Source organism: Bidens hawaiensis, unplaced genomic scaffold (genome assembly GCF_021521415.1).
Source record: "Bidens hawaiensis isolate Kalapana, Puna unplaced genomic scaffold, B.hawaiensis_p1.1 tig00021201_1, whole genome shotgun sequence".
Lineage (NCBI taxonomy): Eukaryota > Viridiplantae > Streptophyta > Magnoliopsida > Asterales > Asteraceae > Bidens > Bidens hawaiensis.
Genome location: NW_027493285.1, coordinates 54,714 through 71,998, shown reverse-complemented (window position 1 = coordinate 71,998; position 17,285 = coordinate 54,714). Strand labels below are relative to the sequence as shown.

General features: G+C 33.6%; 1 protein-coding gene across 1 annotated transcript; it reads right to left on the bottom strand.

Moving 5' to 3' along the window:
* Positions 1 to 13,078: 13,078 nt before the first annotated feature.
* On the bottom strand, positions 13,079 to 16,139 carry LOC143563034 (jasmonoyl--L-amino acid synthetase JAR4-like). The gene is made up of 4 exons (XM_077050678.1): positions 15,787 to 16,139; positions 15,582 to 15,685; positions 14,221 to 15,047; positions 13,079 to 13,771 (listed from the first exon to the last, which is right to left on the bottom strand). Exons 1-4 carry the CDS (start codon positions 16,078 to 16,080, stop codon positions 13,230 to 13,232), a joined length of 1,767 nt encoding a protein of 588 aa, XP_076906793.1. The 5' UTR covers positions 16,081 to 16,139; the 3' UTR covers positions 13,079 to 13,229.
* Positions 16,140 to 17,285: the final 1,146 nt, after the last annotated feature.

The window sequence follows — 17,285 nt, the reverse complement described above, 5'->3', positions numbered from 1 at the left end:
TCGGTCTCCATTTTAGTTTATACTGTGTATTGTTTAATTTACATTTAGAGAATGTAATTCTGCAGACTATGTATGAGACATCCTGATTTAAGGCATTTCACCCGAGGATGTGAACCACTGACAAAGGTTAATTTATATTTTTGTTTACGTATCGTAACATTAATATACACCGTTTTAAAAGAAAACAAACATGGTGGTGCGATGCATTTATTTTTATCTACATCTCAATATATGTTTTATAAAAGAATGGAGCCGTATCACATGTAAATTTTTAAATATGGAGTTTTATAAACTGCATATATGGCACGGCACCGTTTTTTTAATAAAAGTTGTATTGAAATGTAGATAAAAGTGAATGCATTGCAACATCATGTTTGTTTTGAAAAAAAAAAATCATATATTAAAAGAAGCTATAAAGTAACATATAAAAATAAAACTTATTACTTATGTCACGTCAGTTGTCATGTCATTTTTATGTAAATAATAAGTTGAATGCAAATAGTCCTATTAGAGACACCCATACACCTTTCAATACGTCCCGTATAGGGATACGGGGGGGTATACGGGGCTCAATATGCCCTGTATAGCCCCCGTATAGCTCTATACGGGGCGTATTGGGGGGTGTTTTTAGCAAAAGTGGGGTGTCTCTAGAAAACCTATAGTATTTTACTTCAAGTGAGGTGCCGCTTAACTACCCATTTGTTGTTTCTAGCAGCCAATGAACAAGGGTTTGTTGAACTAAACAATCGGTGTAAATATCCAACATGACAAGTCGATTGATAATCATGGTGGCTTGTTGGAATGTTTTGAGAGCTCGGAACAAGTTGATCTTTTAAAACAAGTCCATTAGAATCAACATCATTCTCGGTGAAATAAAGGCTTTAGGCTTATTATGGATAAAAAATAGAACGAAGTGTGTGGATTAGATATTGAACGTAATTGATCAAGTGAATTAAGAACACGAACCGATATTTACATGACCGTTATGCAACTCTTTTTATTAATAACAAACGAGAACGGAATACAACTAAAATGAAAATTATTGACGGTTTTTATAACACTTACAATCCTAATTCTACTCAAATTAGGAAAAAATTAATTATAAATATAAACACAAAATAATCGTTATCTTAAACATTAAGATAAATATGAAATAAACTAAGACTCTAAGCAAACTAAATAACCACTTGAACTTTAGGTCTTCTCTAAACCGCCCTGATATTCTGTACCATACTTATACGTGTCCCATTAACCATTCAGAAGGTTCATTGGATGTCTTGGAAACAAGTTTTTATTGCTAAAGAAAATGGTGAGACCGGTATTGGTTCCTTGGAAGCTTTTAATAAGGCCAATTTACAAAAGTGGCGACAGAGTTTCGTTTCGAAAAAAAAAGTTTATGAGTTAAGACCATAGTTACAGAATTCGCCGGAAGACCCGCGAATTGCAAATTGGTACGCGATGAACCCAAACGAAATTCACTACGTTCCAGTTCGCTCTGGTACGGCGTACCAAACAAACGAATTCGGTATTCCAATTCGCTTCGGTACGCTATGTCAAATTTTTGATAGCAGTGCTGCCATTTTCGCCAGAAAAGGAGGAAATTGGAAGCGACGGCGTATATGAAGTTAAGAACGTGAGTGGTTTTGTTATAGGTTTTAAAAAGTTTGGTTAATTTGACATTTATTCCCCCTTAAGCTTTCGCCAGTTTACATTTAGACCTTAAAAGTTTATAAACGTGTACATAAAAACAATAAAAATAGTAAAATTATTTTGTGTTTATTAACAATTAACTCCCTCTATTTTCGCTAGTTTACATTTGATCCTTAAAACTTATAGTTTATACATAAAAATTATAAAATTAACATGATATATATACAATTATATATAAATTATAAATAGTTATTTTTTTTATTTGGGTATATCGAACCGAACTACATGGTACACCGTACCGGTTCGTACCGAAATGAGCCTACCTCCGTACCGAATACGTTACATTTGGCGAATTACGTACCCGAACCGCGAGCCCGTACCGGATCGAACCGCGAATTAGGTAACTATGGTTAAGACGATTCAAACTTTGTACGGACAGGATGTGAACCCGAACTGTCAGGACAGTGGAAGTTCAGGAGCGAGTGCTAAAGAAACTATGTGTAAGTCATTATTAAACTGAATGAGTTAGATGTTTGATCCTCTCGCCATTGTTCAAAAAGAAGATGGAAATGGTCAAACAACTAGAATTTGGACAGATTTCTAACAGATTGGGTTACTTTGGTTAGAAAGTGAACTTCTTTCTAATTTCGAAGTCTTTTTGAATCAGATAGCGTTGGCTTGGAAGTTTGGGGATTTGAATGATTTCTCGGTTAACGGGGCAAGGAAGAATATTAATGCTTATATTCTTTCGATGGGATACAAAAGATTATTTGGTTTAACTTGCTTCCTCGGAATGTTAATATTAATGTTTGACGGGGGTTGACGAATAAGATTTCAATTAGAGTAAACTTGGAGGGAAAGCGTGCAGATGTTCCGAATGTCTTATCTCCTTTATTTCATGGCTTCACAAAGACTAACGATCACCGTTTGGGTCATTGTTCGGTTGCTATTTGGATTTGGCATCTCGTTGTACAACAGTGTAAATTTACCCGTTTTCGTCCGAATATTTTTATACGTATTTTAAATTTAGCCTCGGTCGAAAATTTGAGCCCCCCCTCCCCCCTTCCCAGTTTACCACTTACACTTGATTGTCTCGAGCAAAGAAAGAGAACACATTTTGTTTTTCTGAATTAGAGACTCATTTTTGGTTTCTACTTACCACTAGCACTTGATTGTTTCAATCAAAGAAAGAGACAACACAATCTTTTTTCCAAACTCATTTTTGTTTGGACTTGCCACTTATACTTGATTATTTGAAGCAGAAAATGAGAACCCAAATTTTAAATTTTTTTTTCTATAAAGAAGAGACTCAATTTAATATCGATGATGAACAAGCGAGTTTATGAATCATAGTCCAATATCAAATTCAGAGAATTCTTCTGACCAAACAAAAAATATGTAATTTTCAGCAAAATTGTTTGTGGGTTTCTCACATAAAATAATATAAAAACTGGATGGGTTCAGGTGAAGTTAAACATAAGAGTTAATGACCATTTTTATCCTTGTGGTTTGTTACTTTCGTCACTTCCGTCCAAAGTTTGAAATTTTGTCAATTTAGTCCTTATAGTTTTAAACATTGGCCAATTACGTCCTCCATCTAACGGCATCCAACTATGCCATTAGTTTAAGGGGTATTTTTGTCTTTCTCCTGTTTATTTTTAGTTAATGGTCATTTTCGTCCTGTGGTTTGATATGTTTGCTACTTCAGTCCAAAGTTTTGAAATTTTGTCAATTTTATGTTTAATTTAATTCAGTTTTTTGTTTTTTTTTTGTATAACCCCGAAGAGCATAATCCAAAACCCAAAACCATCGAGCAACCAAAACAGGTTTACATTTACTCTGTCGACAACAATAATCATACCCCCCCCCCTCGTATTTAGTTTCTAGACATTTCCTACACCCCCCCCCCCCCCCCAATGGTGGAATTCATTAGTAAAGTGGTCAAGGTAATCCCCTGAAACCGTACTATACCGATAAAACTAAAATCGTTTCTTTGGTTAATGCGTAATAGTTAGGGTTTTAGAGCTTAACATATCGTAGCAAACATCTTGGTCAAAATCAACATCAGGAGGTCGAATATCCTGCATTCCATGTTTGCTCAAGAAATCGACACGCAAGATCGCATGTGTGTTCTTTAAATCGTGGTGTTGTTCTTGAATTCTTCAAATCGACAACAACTTTAGGGTTGAATTCGACGAATTCAAGAACAATACCACGATTTGAAGAACGCACATGCGATTTAGTGCATCGATTTCTTGAGCGAACATGGAAATGCGGGATATTCGACCTCCTGATGTTGATTTCTACCCAAATGTTTGCTACGATATGTTAATCTCTAAACCCTAACTATTATGCATTTACCAAAGAAATGATTTTAGTTTTTTCGGTATAGTCGGTTTTAGGGAATTACCCTGACCACTTTACCAATGAATTCCATCATGGACTGAAGTAGCAAAAGTAGCAAAAAAAATTAAAAAAAAAAACTGAATTAAATTAAACGTAAAATTGATAAAATTTCAAACTTTGAACTGAAGTAACAAAAGTATCAAACCACAGGGACGAAAATGACCACTAACTAAAAATAAACAGGAGAAAGACAAAAATACCCCTTAAACTAACGACATAGTTGGATGCCGTTAGACGGAGGGGACGTAATTGGCTAATGTTTAAAACTATAAGGACTAAATTAACAAAATTTCAAACTTTGTACTGAAGTGACGAAAGTAGCAAACCACATGGATGAAAATGGCCATTAACTCACTCTAAACATAAAGAAATTGATCACTAGCTAAGAATTACGGTCCAACACTGATGTTAGGTGTGATATCACAACTTACAAGTTTCAATGAAACACGATGATGGGAATGCTGATAACCCTCAATAAAAATCACTTACAGTTAGTGTATCTCGGAATGGAAATAAATGGCAATAAGCAGATGTACGTAGTTACATACCCATTGACTACAAGTGTCTGCTAGTCGGTTACGACCCAAAGTTTATTCAAACAACGTATTAGCATTTGTTATGGGGTTTGTCGACCCCACGAACTTCAATGTGAGCAGAAAAGGCTAAGGATGGCAAACATAGACAATCTATGGCAAAATAAGAAATAAAAATATGCTAAATTTACAATATGAGATAATTGAGATGATGATTTTTCAAGTTATGAAACTCACCAAAACAATAAACACTTTAATTCGTTGCAACTAGAAAATTAAGCAACCACCAAGTTATGCAAGTTCCATGATTGGTTATGGGCGATGACTACAATATCTTATATGGGTTAGTCATCATACACTTGGACAGCCCATGATAAACCCAGTATATTTTGGAGAAATAATATATACAAGTTCTAGAAAATTTTAGTAATAGAGGAAAATCATGTGTAACGAGCTCTATATATATGATTATAATTTAAAATTTATAATAACAAAAAAAAAATGCCTTTTACTATTAATCTCAATATATTGAAATACAAGAAAAGCAGTAAATTAATTTAACGCCCTGCTTGAGGTGCGCGCATATTATGTATATATGTGTAAACCCTCGGATGGGCAAAAGTGAAATTGCACTAATTTTGACGTTATTTTACTAATCTCGTGAAAATAACGTTAAAAGTGGCGGAAGGTTAATCAGGCATCATGTGGTGGCGTTGATAGCCGAAAGACGAGGGTACATGCACCAATCAGCCAGTTTTCCGATGATTGAGTGCTATGTGCTTTATGTCCAAGGCTTGATGCAAAACTACTATCGAGCCGGGGGTCTCACCGTAAGCAGCCTCTCTGTCCCTATGGGGTAGAGGTAAGGCTGTCTACATCTTACCCTCCTCAGACCCTAACATAGCTTTGCTATTGGTGGGATATACTGAGTACGATGATGATGATGATGATGATGATGATGATGATGATGATGATGAAAATAATAATAAAATGCAAAATAAGATAAAGACCAAAATGTTTTTTTTCCCTAAGGATACGTGATCAATACGGGTCATGTGAATTTACGGGACTCTTAGGAGAATGCGTATGCTTTTCAATGTTGACAGCCAAAGCAATTTTACAGTAATACTGTCGGGGAAGACATACACCCAAAGGTGTAACTCGTATATGAAGATCAGGACAGATGAAGAACGGTTGATGGAAATTTTTTTATTTTGTGTGATTTTGGTGTGTTTTGTAATTAGATGTTTATAATAAAACAAAGTTATAACAAGTGATTTTTTGTAGTTTACTAGCGAAGGACCATGATGTGGGGTTTTAGTCTTTGCGTCCACAAAATTAAGTTTTTGCATGTTTTTAACGCAAAACTTAATGGATTTATTTGTAAAGTAGGGGGAGACCCAAAAAAATCTAATTTTCTTTAACGGGCCAATGACCCAACTTTAGTTATAAAAATGTTTGTAAAGTGTAAAAGGACAATTTTTCTTTAGAAATCGAAGATACGATTTTATTTTATTTTTTATTTTTGGGAAAGGACGCCGGATTTTTGTTCGCGTTAAAGTTCAAAATGGATGAGCCACCCTACGTGTATCAATCGCGTTGCACAAACTTGTGAAATCTTTCTAACATATGTTTCCACCATGTTAGAATCGAAAAAAAAAACATATTTCTAAGTCATTATGAAGTTATCTTTATGATCTTCACACACTAACTATAATAAAAGGCTCATCATATATAATAATATATTATATAGGAGGAAGTGTTTTTGTTTTCTCATTTTAATATCACATCAAACATTTATATTCTAAGTTGTGTCCTATATATTGCAACTTTGCAAGTGTAAGTGTTTGCAAAGGCAATGAATACAAGTGTTAGTGTTACGTACTAAATAATCGATGGGGTAGGCTGTAATTGTTCAATAGTAGGTGGTTATATTTGTAAGTGGTAATTGCAACAAATGATTGTTTAAGTAACGAACTGATGAACATAATGAGATCATCGATGACTTTAGTATTCTTCTTCTCCTCTAGTTCTTCTCTTAATCTTCGATCATTTGTTTTGGTATGTAATAGTTAGCGAGAAGTATTTGATGATTCTAGCAAAGAACAGTTACGGAAGAGATGAGATGAGAATTATACTAGATATTAATTGTTGTTACTTGTTACTTGTTAGCAACAAGTTAGATATTGAGTGATTGATAATAGTGCCTTTAACTATACTTCTAAGGAGAGAATAATATAACTAAATAGATAAATTAGCAATTAAAAAGAAAAAGAGAGAGATAATGAGCAATGGAGTTAACTGTTAAACGAGACGATATTTAAGGTGGTAGGTTTGATCTCATGGGGACACTGAAGGAGATCAAAATTACAATTATATAACTAGTTTTTTAATTATTTAGAGTTAATTTAAATTTGTTTTAAATTGTTTTGGTCAATCCTATTAGATAAGTCTATTGGATTATTTATTTTAATTTGTTTTCCTAGTTGAGTAGGACTAGAATGGTAGAATTGTAAGGATATAGAAACCCAAGTTCCCTTTAATGTTATTCTAATTCGTTTGTTTTAGTACTTAGGGGGTGTTTGGGATTGCTTCTTTTCACCAACTTATAAGTTACTAATTTTTTAAAAAGTAATAAGATGTTTGAGACTGTTTATATTGTGAGAGGAAAAATTTCATACACTTTTGTAACTTATTAACTTAATGAAAGTTATAAGGGGGTAAAATAAGGAATCCCAAACACCCCCTTAAATTAGTTAATAGATTTGTTCTCATAGATTTGTTCTCTGTTGATCGCAATTCGTTTTTGATTGTTAGTCGACTCCACTATGTTATATTCAACATTAACGAGTTTGGTGTTGAGAAACTTTTCAGACATGACATCCTTCCTAACACGTTAAATTTTTAAATTGAAATAAAACCACCTTACAAGAGTCTTGGTTTTTTTTTCTCTTTTTTTTCATTTCTTTTCTCTTTTTTTTTCCTAAAACTAAGTACGAAGGTCACAAATAGAGTTCAACTACTTACACAAATACCAAAACATTATGTGAAATGTTGGTGTTTTAGCGTGACAAATCATTTTAAAAAAATGTACAATTACTTTCAATAATTTTTTTTTTAGTTCGGTACAAGTGTTGTATAAATTTATTAAAAAAAAGTAGCATTTGTTAACATGATGAACTTTTGATTACAATTGCACATTGAACAATTTACTGCAATGAGTTCGAAAAATGTGCTTGAGATTTTATTAAGTGTTGTAATAAGTTTTGACACACATGTATATAAATTTGTGCATAACTAGCTACAACGGAGCATCTAAATTGTTGCAATGGCAAGTCTAACTTCTTACGTTTGAATCAATGTTGAAAGTAGGTATAATGCGCATATTTAATAACAGTGTGCATAACTAAATATAATTGTAGGTCTACTTCTTACGTTTTATTAATTGTTGTAGCTACTTTCGACATAACATAGTGTCTAATCTATTACAATAGTGCATCCAATTGCCTATATTTGAATCAATATTGCATTGAGTTTGAAGTGCATGCATATTACATTAAACATTGTATTTAATCCTTGACAGCGGGCACTCATCCTTGCATGTTTGATACCCAAATTTAAAGCCAGTTTATCAAATGTTGATTCTTGATTTTTAGCTTAAACACTTCAAAAATTGCGAATAAGCTTTTACACGCTACAACGTAAACAAAAAGATCATCGAAATATATGATAATTTTTACTACTTTTACGTTTGTATGGCACAATCGACCTTTGTTGCCTTCTATTAAAAAGCTTAAAGGTGGTTTTCTAGCACCTTGTACATAAAGTATGTATTCTTAGTTTTGTTATAATTTATGTATTGTTAATTGTTTCTCTTTTAACATCTATCTTCAAGTTAATTGTTGGATATCTATTGCACTTTTGTTAATTATTAAAATTAATTATAATTTATGATGTCATTTTGTTTTTAAACCAGTTTAATCGATCCGATGTTGCCATGTTGGGGAATTTTGGGAATAACAACTTGGATTTTTTTAGAATTGTTTACACTTTTAGATCGAAACTATTTAGTAGTTCTCCAAATTATCAATCGGATAAAATTTAGAAAAGATCAAGAACTTCGTATGTGATTTTTGATAGCGAATTCTATGAACCAGAATGAGAACATTGGAACAAATGAACGAGATATCCATATTAGGGTTTGGTAATTGTCTGCCTTTGGCTTCTTGACCCCAACCATGAACGTTAGGGGCCTTACCCTTAACATAATAATATAATAAAACAAGTATGTACCCCCGCACCTACTGACTTGTTTAATGTATTTTATAATTACTTTGGTTAACAAGTCAATCCAGTTACACTAAAATATCTAACATCAGATCAATGAACCAATAAAGCATACCAACAATTATTTTTCAAATTTATAAACATTGTTGGTAACCTTATTAGCTAAATCATACATACCTAATTTCATTAAATGGGTCCAATATGTATACTTGATAGCATAATCTACTTCTTTGGTGGCCAATCGACTATCTCAATAAATGGTGTGGAATCAACGATTTCATAATCAATACATCATAAACCATTACTACACAATTAATATGTGGTCCAATAATTTTTTTCTTCTTTTTTTTTTAATTGTGTTTCATGGCACCCATTCAACTCCTAATGGCCATCAATATCAATCAAACTACAATACAAGATTGTCGTGTACATGTCCGTTCCATTAACCTATTTGCTAGGTTGTTATTATAAATATCACCTATAAGAAAGAGATGTAGATTACTTGTATCTTGTCTATTAAGAGTAGTAACATATGTTCTAATCTTGACCAGCTTTCTTTGGTTGTATATTTGTATACCATTGTTTCATTTTCAAACTATTTTGACTTATCTTCATATTGGTAAACGTTGATAAAAGTAAGATTATGATATAGATTGCTACCAGGGCCGTCTCCAAGAATTTATATGTCTCGGGCAAGCCAAAATAAAAAGGCCCGTAAACCCTAACGAGTAACGAAATATAAGCAAAAAATAAAATAAAAATTAGGCTTTATGTAAATGGTTTTTTGTTTGGTTTAAACTATTAAATTTTTAAATGAGCTTGCTTGGTTATGATTAAGGTTGTGTAAAATACTTTTTATATAAAATAAGCTTAAAAATGTCTCAAGTGAGACTAGAACCTACAACCTTTTGGTTAGAAGTCATACCCCTGATTGCTACTAAGTGTGCGCCTTATCGAAGTCCAATACATATATAAACAGTAACCTGACTAGTTGAAGCGACACAAGAGTCATATTAAAGATCATTGAAAATTCTTGCCTGTTTTGTTATTTTCACAATTTCGACCATATAAACTTGAAATTGTTTGTTGCACGTATGTAACATAGCATGTGGCTTGTTGGACAGTGATACGACTTATTGCCGTTTGTTCGAAAGATATGATGATATTGTGTGTGTATCTTGTATGATAAGTAAGACAAAATTCAAGAAAAAGAAAACATATGATTTTTTTTAAAATTTATGATATAAGTGTCTTTGAACTTTATTTTTGTATAATTTATTTATTTTTTTTACTTATATATCAACCAAAGGTCATATATTTATAAAGTAACTAGTTATTATCCCTTGTATTACAACGTTATTTTACATTATTTTTTTCTAATATTTATATATTTTTTTGAATTTTAATTTTATTTATTGTAAGAAAGTTAATAATAATTATTTAGGATTTGGATTTGATAATGAAAGGGTTTCGTAAATAAATGAGATATTATAACCCGATTTAAAAGTTATCTGAGTTTGGTGAGAGTGTTAGACCCGTGACCTGCTTATTTTTTTTACTATAAAATTGTTTATTAATTTTAAATAATATTTAAAAAATGAATATTAATTTAATTTTTAGTATATCCCTATTTTATAGAATTTTCATATCAAATATTTGGTGAGATTAATTTTTAATTTAATGATATTTGGTAAGATTAATTTTTAATTTAATGAAATTTTAAAACCGGTTTAAGGGCTACATGGGTCTGGTGAGACTCATGCCTACGAATTCAGGTCAAATGCATAAGAAGCCTTCATTTACAAATAAAGCAATCTGGTGACTCGAGAGAATGTAAGAAACAACCAGATAGCTTTTAAAGGTTTCGTTTATATATATTTAAGATTAGAGACACATTTGCGCAAAAACATTTTCTTAAAATTTATTTATTTCCCTATTTATTTTCATGCAAATAAAATACGATTTTCATTGAATGCTACAAATTAAGCTATGTAATCGGACCATTCGACAAAATTACCTATGTCCACGAGGTTCTTGTACCATCTTACAAGGTATAAATATTCTTTTAATAATAATATTCAATGTCATACACCGTCCTAAGATCTAGGTGTATGACAAATAGTTGATACATGTTTTGTAAATATATCAGAGTTATGTTCTTTTAGCGAAAGTCTTTTGAATAAAATATCATTACATTGAAATCTCGGGAATTTAATACCCGTTTTAAAATACCTGTCATTTTAAAATATAATTCTTCATAATATTTTAAATATCTGAGCCATCAGATCACCTCTAATGACTATGTCCTCAATCTTCTTATCTGTCTTGCTTGTCTGTTCTAACATTTACTATTTTCCTGAAATGTGGGGAAAATACGTCAGCTATGTGCTGGTGAATAACGCTGACTCAACAAAAAGGTTTTCATAATTCATCATACATAATCATACACAAATCTTCTTCGTTATGACACAACACCAATATTATTCAACGACTCAGTGGGCCTCATCCCATCTCATCGGAACTAAAAATACCAATAAACCACATAATCGGACTTCACTCGCCCTAGAGACAGTCACTTGCCTCATGGTCAGTATGTTTGTAGTGTGCCCACTACAAAACATTTATGTATGGATCCAGATACATGTATTTTAGCCTGAGTGTTTAGTACTACCTTGTATCAAAACGTTTTAGAGGATGTGAACCAATCCTCATGCAAATACTTTCATAACTCTTTACATATAGATAACAGTTCATGGTTTATAAGAGTAAACATTTCATAAACATAGAGAATTCGTACCAACCCTCATATAAAATCTTTTCTGACTCTTTATTTATGGATAACCCTCCATAAATATCTTTAAAACAGTACATAGACGTATTCACGTCATAAAACATTCATAAAAAGGTTGGACGTATTCACCTTATAATCAATGTGTCTCACTGATAATTGCCTGATCTTTATCTCGGACCTTGTACGAGAATAACATTTTATAAATAACTAGATCTACAATCTAGCTATAGACCTTAAGTCTATTTGCATAACCTTTACCTTGATATCCATTTCATTTATAAAACATTTATATACTACGTTTATTCATCATGAAGAAACGTATATTCATTTCTTCATTCATAAGATATATCTTTATAATAAAGAATAATATTTTATTCATAACCTTATCTTATGAAAGCTATATTTCACTTATTAACTGATCAAGGTATAGACTATACTCCTGACTAGGATCTAAGCCATATATAATAAAATAATCGGGCAGAACCCCTACCTGGTATGGCTTGTCTATACGGAATACTTAAACTTCCTGTGGGCAGCACTCCTTCTTGCACGTACTTCTTAGACAATTAACGTGTCGGAATTGTCGGGACTATGGCACGAAAACCGAGGTAAAGTGTGTGTGATGTGATAGAGACTTCATCTCCATGGCTGCCTATTTATAGGCAAAATTCGTGCATCTTCGTGTATCGCGAAGTACAAATGTAGCCGCAATTAATATTATATTCCTTCGCGTATCGCGAAGGATTCTTCACGTATCGCGAAGTTGCTCAATAGCTTGGCTGAGTCAACCCGTAGACTTGCCACGTGTCAGCACCAGGTGAGATTACTTCATGCATCTTCGCATATCGCGAAGGTGCTAAATTTTCATTTTCAGTCCCTGGTCTTTGATAGCTTGTCATATCTTGATCATAGTTCAAAAATACTAAAGCGGCCCTTATATGGCTCGTGGCGATGCGAGCGTGCGAAGTGCGCCATCAAAACGCCACATTACGCCAATCGCCCAAGTCCGTGTTCGTGCGCGTCAGTTGCTTCACACCCTCTGCTAGTACTAGTGAGAGTGGTTAGCCACACAAGAACATTACCATGGAAAACTCATTCCTTATAAAATGCTCTCATTTTTTTTCCACTTTCCATGTGGGATGGAGTTTCCATACTTATTCATTTAACATATAATGCTTTCTTTTCTTTCTCTCATTTCTTCTCATTACTTATCTCATAATTATTTTTAGTCCTTTATCTTTATAAACTTGTCAAATTTTGATCAAAATTTTGTGGGCGTTACATTCAATGTTGGTTACTTCCAGTATGTTAACCCCTCGTGTTGTTATGAATAATATAATATAGATAAATATATAATAATAATAAAAAAAAAGTTAAAGAACTTACAGACAGATTTTAACAGTATACATTTTAAACGTTAATATATTACACGGTAACTTTGTGTATGAAATTCTACACACTTGTGATAGAACTCAACGCAACAATGAAAGCACATTACTTAAAGCCCTTAACATATATGCAACACACACAAAGATAACCCCTTATTCGCAAACCCGACACCCCTAACCAAAAGCGCTACTAACATAACTCTTTACAACGTTGTCACCCAAGATCTGCAGCACAGGCCGGTTAACCGGGCCCACACATCTTGGTGTCTTGAACTGGTTTAAGGTGCACCCCAACCCAACATAGTGGTCCAATATCTTCTGAAAAGTCCCTCTTTTCAAGATTCTGAGCTCCAGTGGTCCAATAGCTTGGACCTTCCTGGAGCTCACATAACCAGCGTCAACAAATGCTGAGTCGAGACAATTGCAACACTCTTGAAATACTTCATCGGTTGCGTTTCCACTTACCTCCCAGAATATTACATAATGTCCCGGGTCCGACGAGAGGTCGATTTGACTTGTGAAGTCAACCACCTCGAGTTTTTCAGCCGCCAACAACTTGGAGGCGGTTTCAACTGATAACTGTAAATCTTTCTCGGTGTTCTTGTCTATGTTGATTGGCGGCATTATGTTTCTTCTGCAAATGAATTGGAGCTCCGGGGTCGAGTTGTGGAATCCGACTACCTTGACAACGTCACCGAGCCTATATCGGTACAAACCTGCATCGAGAAAGTCAAAAAGTCAACACTCAATGAATCTTTGGATCAAGTCAAAATGAAATCTAACCAACCCTTAATATAGGAACCGGTTAGGATCGGTTTGAAACCGTTTTGGTTGCAATCAGTCTAAAAAATCAGTTTTAACTAAAATAAGTATATATTTTCTTATAAAAAATCAAAAAAATTTAAATTTTTAAATAACTAACATAACAGATTTTAGGGTCAGTTTGAAAAGGCTATTTTAAAAAAAAAAACTAGTAAATTTTACAAGAACGGTTTCATTAACCGGTTTTAAAAAACACGGTCTGTACTATAAAAAAACGATCGGTTTATGCCAAACTGGTTTTGGTATCGGGTTTGGAACCGGTTTATATGTTCACCTCTTCACATATAAACAACACCATGAACCAAAAATGGCAAATAAACAAAAGAAATAACAGATTTGGTACCTGCAAAATTGGTGACAACCACCTCATACTCTTCGCCCACCTCGACATCGGTCAAACCCACGGGTCTAGGCTCGACCTGGACCAACTGAGATTCGGGCCCACCGTGATCCAGGCTACCCGCACCGATCTCCCTCAAGGGTATAAACTCAAAATACGCAATATGTGGGAGCACAGCAAAAGTAGCCATTTCGGGCGGGCGGGTCGGGTTCACATTTGCGCCAATCCACCCTTCAGAAGACCCGTAATCTGCACTTAGTAACGGTATTCTACCTGCATAATGCCTTAGTTTTTTCAAATAAGGTTCCATCGATCCCGTCATGATCCCATAAATATATTTCACATTTGGGAACAACTCCTCGATTAATCCATACCAGTTACTCAAACTCAAACATTTTTCATGAATCTTGTCGGCTAACTCGGGGTTCGGTCTCAGTATCCGGGCCATAGCGGTTCTTATTGTTGGAACAGTGATTTGCGCCGATAAAGTTCCAGTTTTTATGTCGGAACAAAATTCTTCCCAGATTGACTCAAAGGTCCTAAATGAGTGCACAATGCTATGCGCAAAAGTTGAAGATATAACTTGAATTTCATCACGAAAAATGATCCCGCAAAGAAGATGACAGTATAAAGATTGGTGAAAATCGGGCCCAAAAATGACTTCATCCGGGCTGCAACACGGGGTTTGCATCTCCTTCATTGTTTTCTTGAATTGTTCACTTCGGTATACGTTAGTTGTAGCAGTGCCTGCTAGTAAACCGCCTTTCGTCTTGAACTGTTTACTCCCGTAAATAAAGCTCAACGCTTTCCCGTTGCCAATCGGAAATTCCCTACACATAATAATATAGTTACACAAACATACTTTTTTGGTATATTTATACACGATACAAGCGAAACATTTATTTATTTATTTATTTTCAAATGAGTCAGGTTTGTACATTTCAAGACATGTCTAATAATATCCGAATATAGAAGCGGATACACGAAATAATTTCGTGCAAAGCCTAGAAGCTTTAACTATGCACTTTTGATGACTACAGTCTATGAACAATCTTTTTAAGAAAAAACACAAGGAAAAGACAGTGTGTACACTTTTCTACCAAACCTTAAAATGCCACTTTAACTAGGAGGTAATAAAACAATTCTAGTAAAAAAAATGGTCCACAATCAATAAATTTTTACCATATGGATAAATTCGTAACATGTCAGATTGTACTTACTTTTTGACTCAAGCTTTTGAGTCCTTTTATTTTATTTAAAATTGTGGGTTCGAATCTAGTTTTCACTTATTTCCGTCTTTTAAGTTTTAACTAACGGTTAAAGAAAACTGTGGTGATCTTTCGGCTTTCGCCCTAAAAGTTTACCTGTTTCTATAGGCGAACGAAGTGCGGTAAATCAGCATAGTTGTCTCAGTCAATTCATCATTGAAAGGTACAAACTTTCGCTTCCCTTCGGTAGTCCCGGAACTATAAATTTTCAAGAAAACAATTATGTATGAAAACTAGTTCACCAAACAGCTATAAATGCACAAAATAGTGAAATACAAATCATTAAAGCCCAAAGTACCCTCAATGTAATGGTGGTGATTGGTTTGCCAGTGAGGATAGGGTAAGGTGCACCGTCCGCAATTTGTTGAATTAAAGGCTCAAAATCTTTATGAGTTGCAAGAGGCACACAAGCACTGTAACTTTCAGGGTCAGTTTTACCATCAAGACCACATTTTTTTAAATATTCTGCTTCACCATTATCTTTCAAGATTTTCTTCAAAGTTTCAACTTGAACCCTCTTAGCATCTTTGCTCAAAGCCTCAAATTCTTCAATCACTTGTTCAGGGTCAAATCTTTTTTCCATCTTCTCCAACATGGTTTCTTGATCCTGCAACACTTTAACACAAAAAGACTCAATTTCTTGATAAAGTTTGCAACTTTTCACCAAGATTCATCAAGATAAACAACACCCATGTCATGAAATTATATTTAGACCACACCCATGTGAAAAAAGATGATGAAACAGTGTGGTTGTGTAGTCAGATCATATAAAGTAATAAAAAAGATTGAATTTTTAAAATTTTTGCAATTTCTGGCAAGTAGCAACAAAAAGAATATCAAAAGGTAGAATCTACAATCAAGAAAACAATTACAAGTATCTAAAAATAAAGAACTTTAAGTAATACCAATTAATATGATGATGGTGATGATGATCAAGAAACACTCAGAAACACACTATGTGTGGATAGATTGATAAATAATGATAAATGGTTAAAATCTTGTGGGTCTACAAGTATTGACTAAAGGAATCAAGGCCAAGGTTGTTAAACACCAGAAAGACTGTTTGGTGTTTATTTCCTTTAACTTTAATACATTTGGATTTTTAGCTCCGGATGTCGTGGACTTAAACAGAGTTCAGAAAGTCGTGCTTAGTAATTTATCGGCCTATAAGAACCAAAACTTTGTTTTTAGTAGGATTGAGTTTGCTATCCAAAAGGGGTTGCGACGCAGTTTGTTGCTCGTTTACCTGTCAATTCATTGTAAATAGTTTGGTTGTTTTTGAAATATAATTATGAATTTATTTAAAAAAAAAGAATCTTCTTGATCTGGAAAATGGGTTTATTTTGTAGAGAGAGAGTGAATAAGACAAGTTGCATTGTTTGGTGAATTAGATTCTTTCAACTGTGCAGAATTGAGCACAGCAAGAACACACAACAGAGTTAGGTTATTTTATTTTTTATTAATAAAGATACAAAAACCACACACCAATGAAGAACACAATGATGGCGGATAGGATATGGACACATTATATATATAAGTTTTTATATAAAAATCATGGACTTATAGAGAAATACCTTGTTGTGTGTGTGTTACCCCTGTCTCTTGTTTTTTTCGGTTGGAATAAATCATAGAGTTAAAGATTCCAGGATGTTGGAACAATATATAGGGGTGAAGTTGGATACATATAGGGGTAGTTTCGTAATAATCAAAGTATATAAGAGAAAGAGTAGGCTATTGTATTGTTATTAATAATAGGTTACTGCCCCGTGCACTGCACGGATAGACGTATGGAAATTGTCT

What these genes read in the sequence shown, in the direction of transcription:
- LOC143563034 (XM_077050678.1), bottom strand. Translation starts at nt 16,080, where the DNA reads ATGTTGGAGAAGATGGAAAAAAGATTTGACCCTGAACAAGTGATTGAA. An exon ending in TCGTTCGCCTATAGAAACAG is followed by an intron (nt 15,048 to 15,581) that starts GTAAACTTTTAG and finishes TATTATGTGTAG; the next exon opens with GGAATTTCCGATTGGCAACG. An exon ending in GGTTGTCACCAATTTTGCAG is followed by an intron (nt 13,772 to 14,220) that starts GTACCAAATCTG and finishes TTCTCGATGCAG; the next exon opens with GTTTGTACCGATATAGGCTC.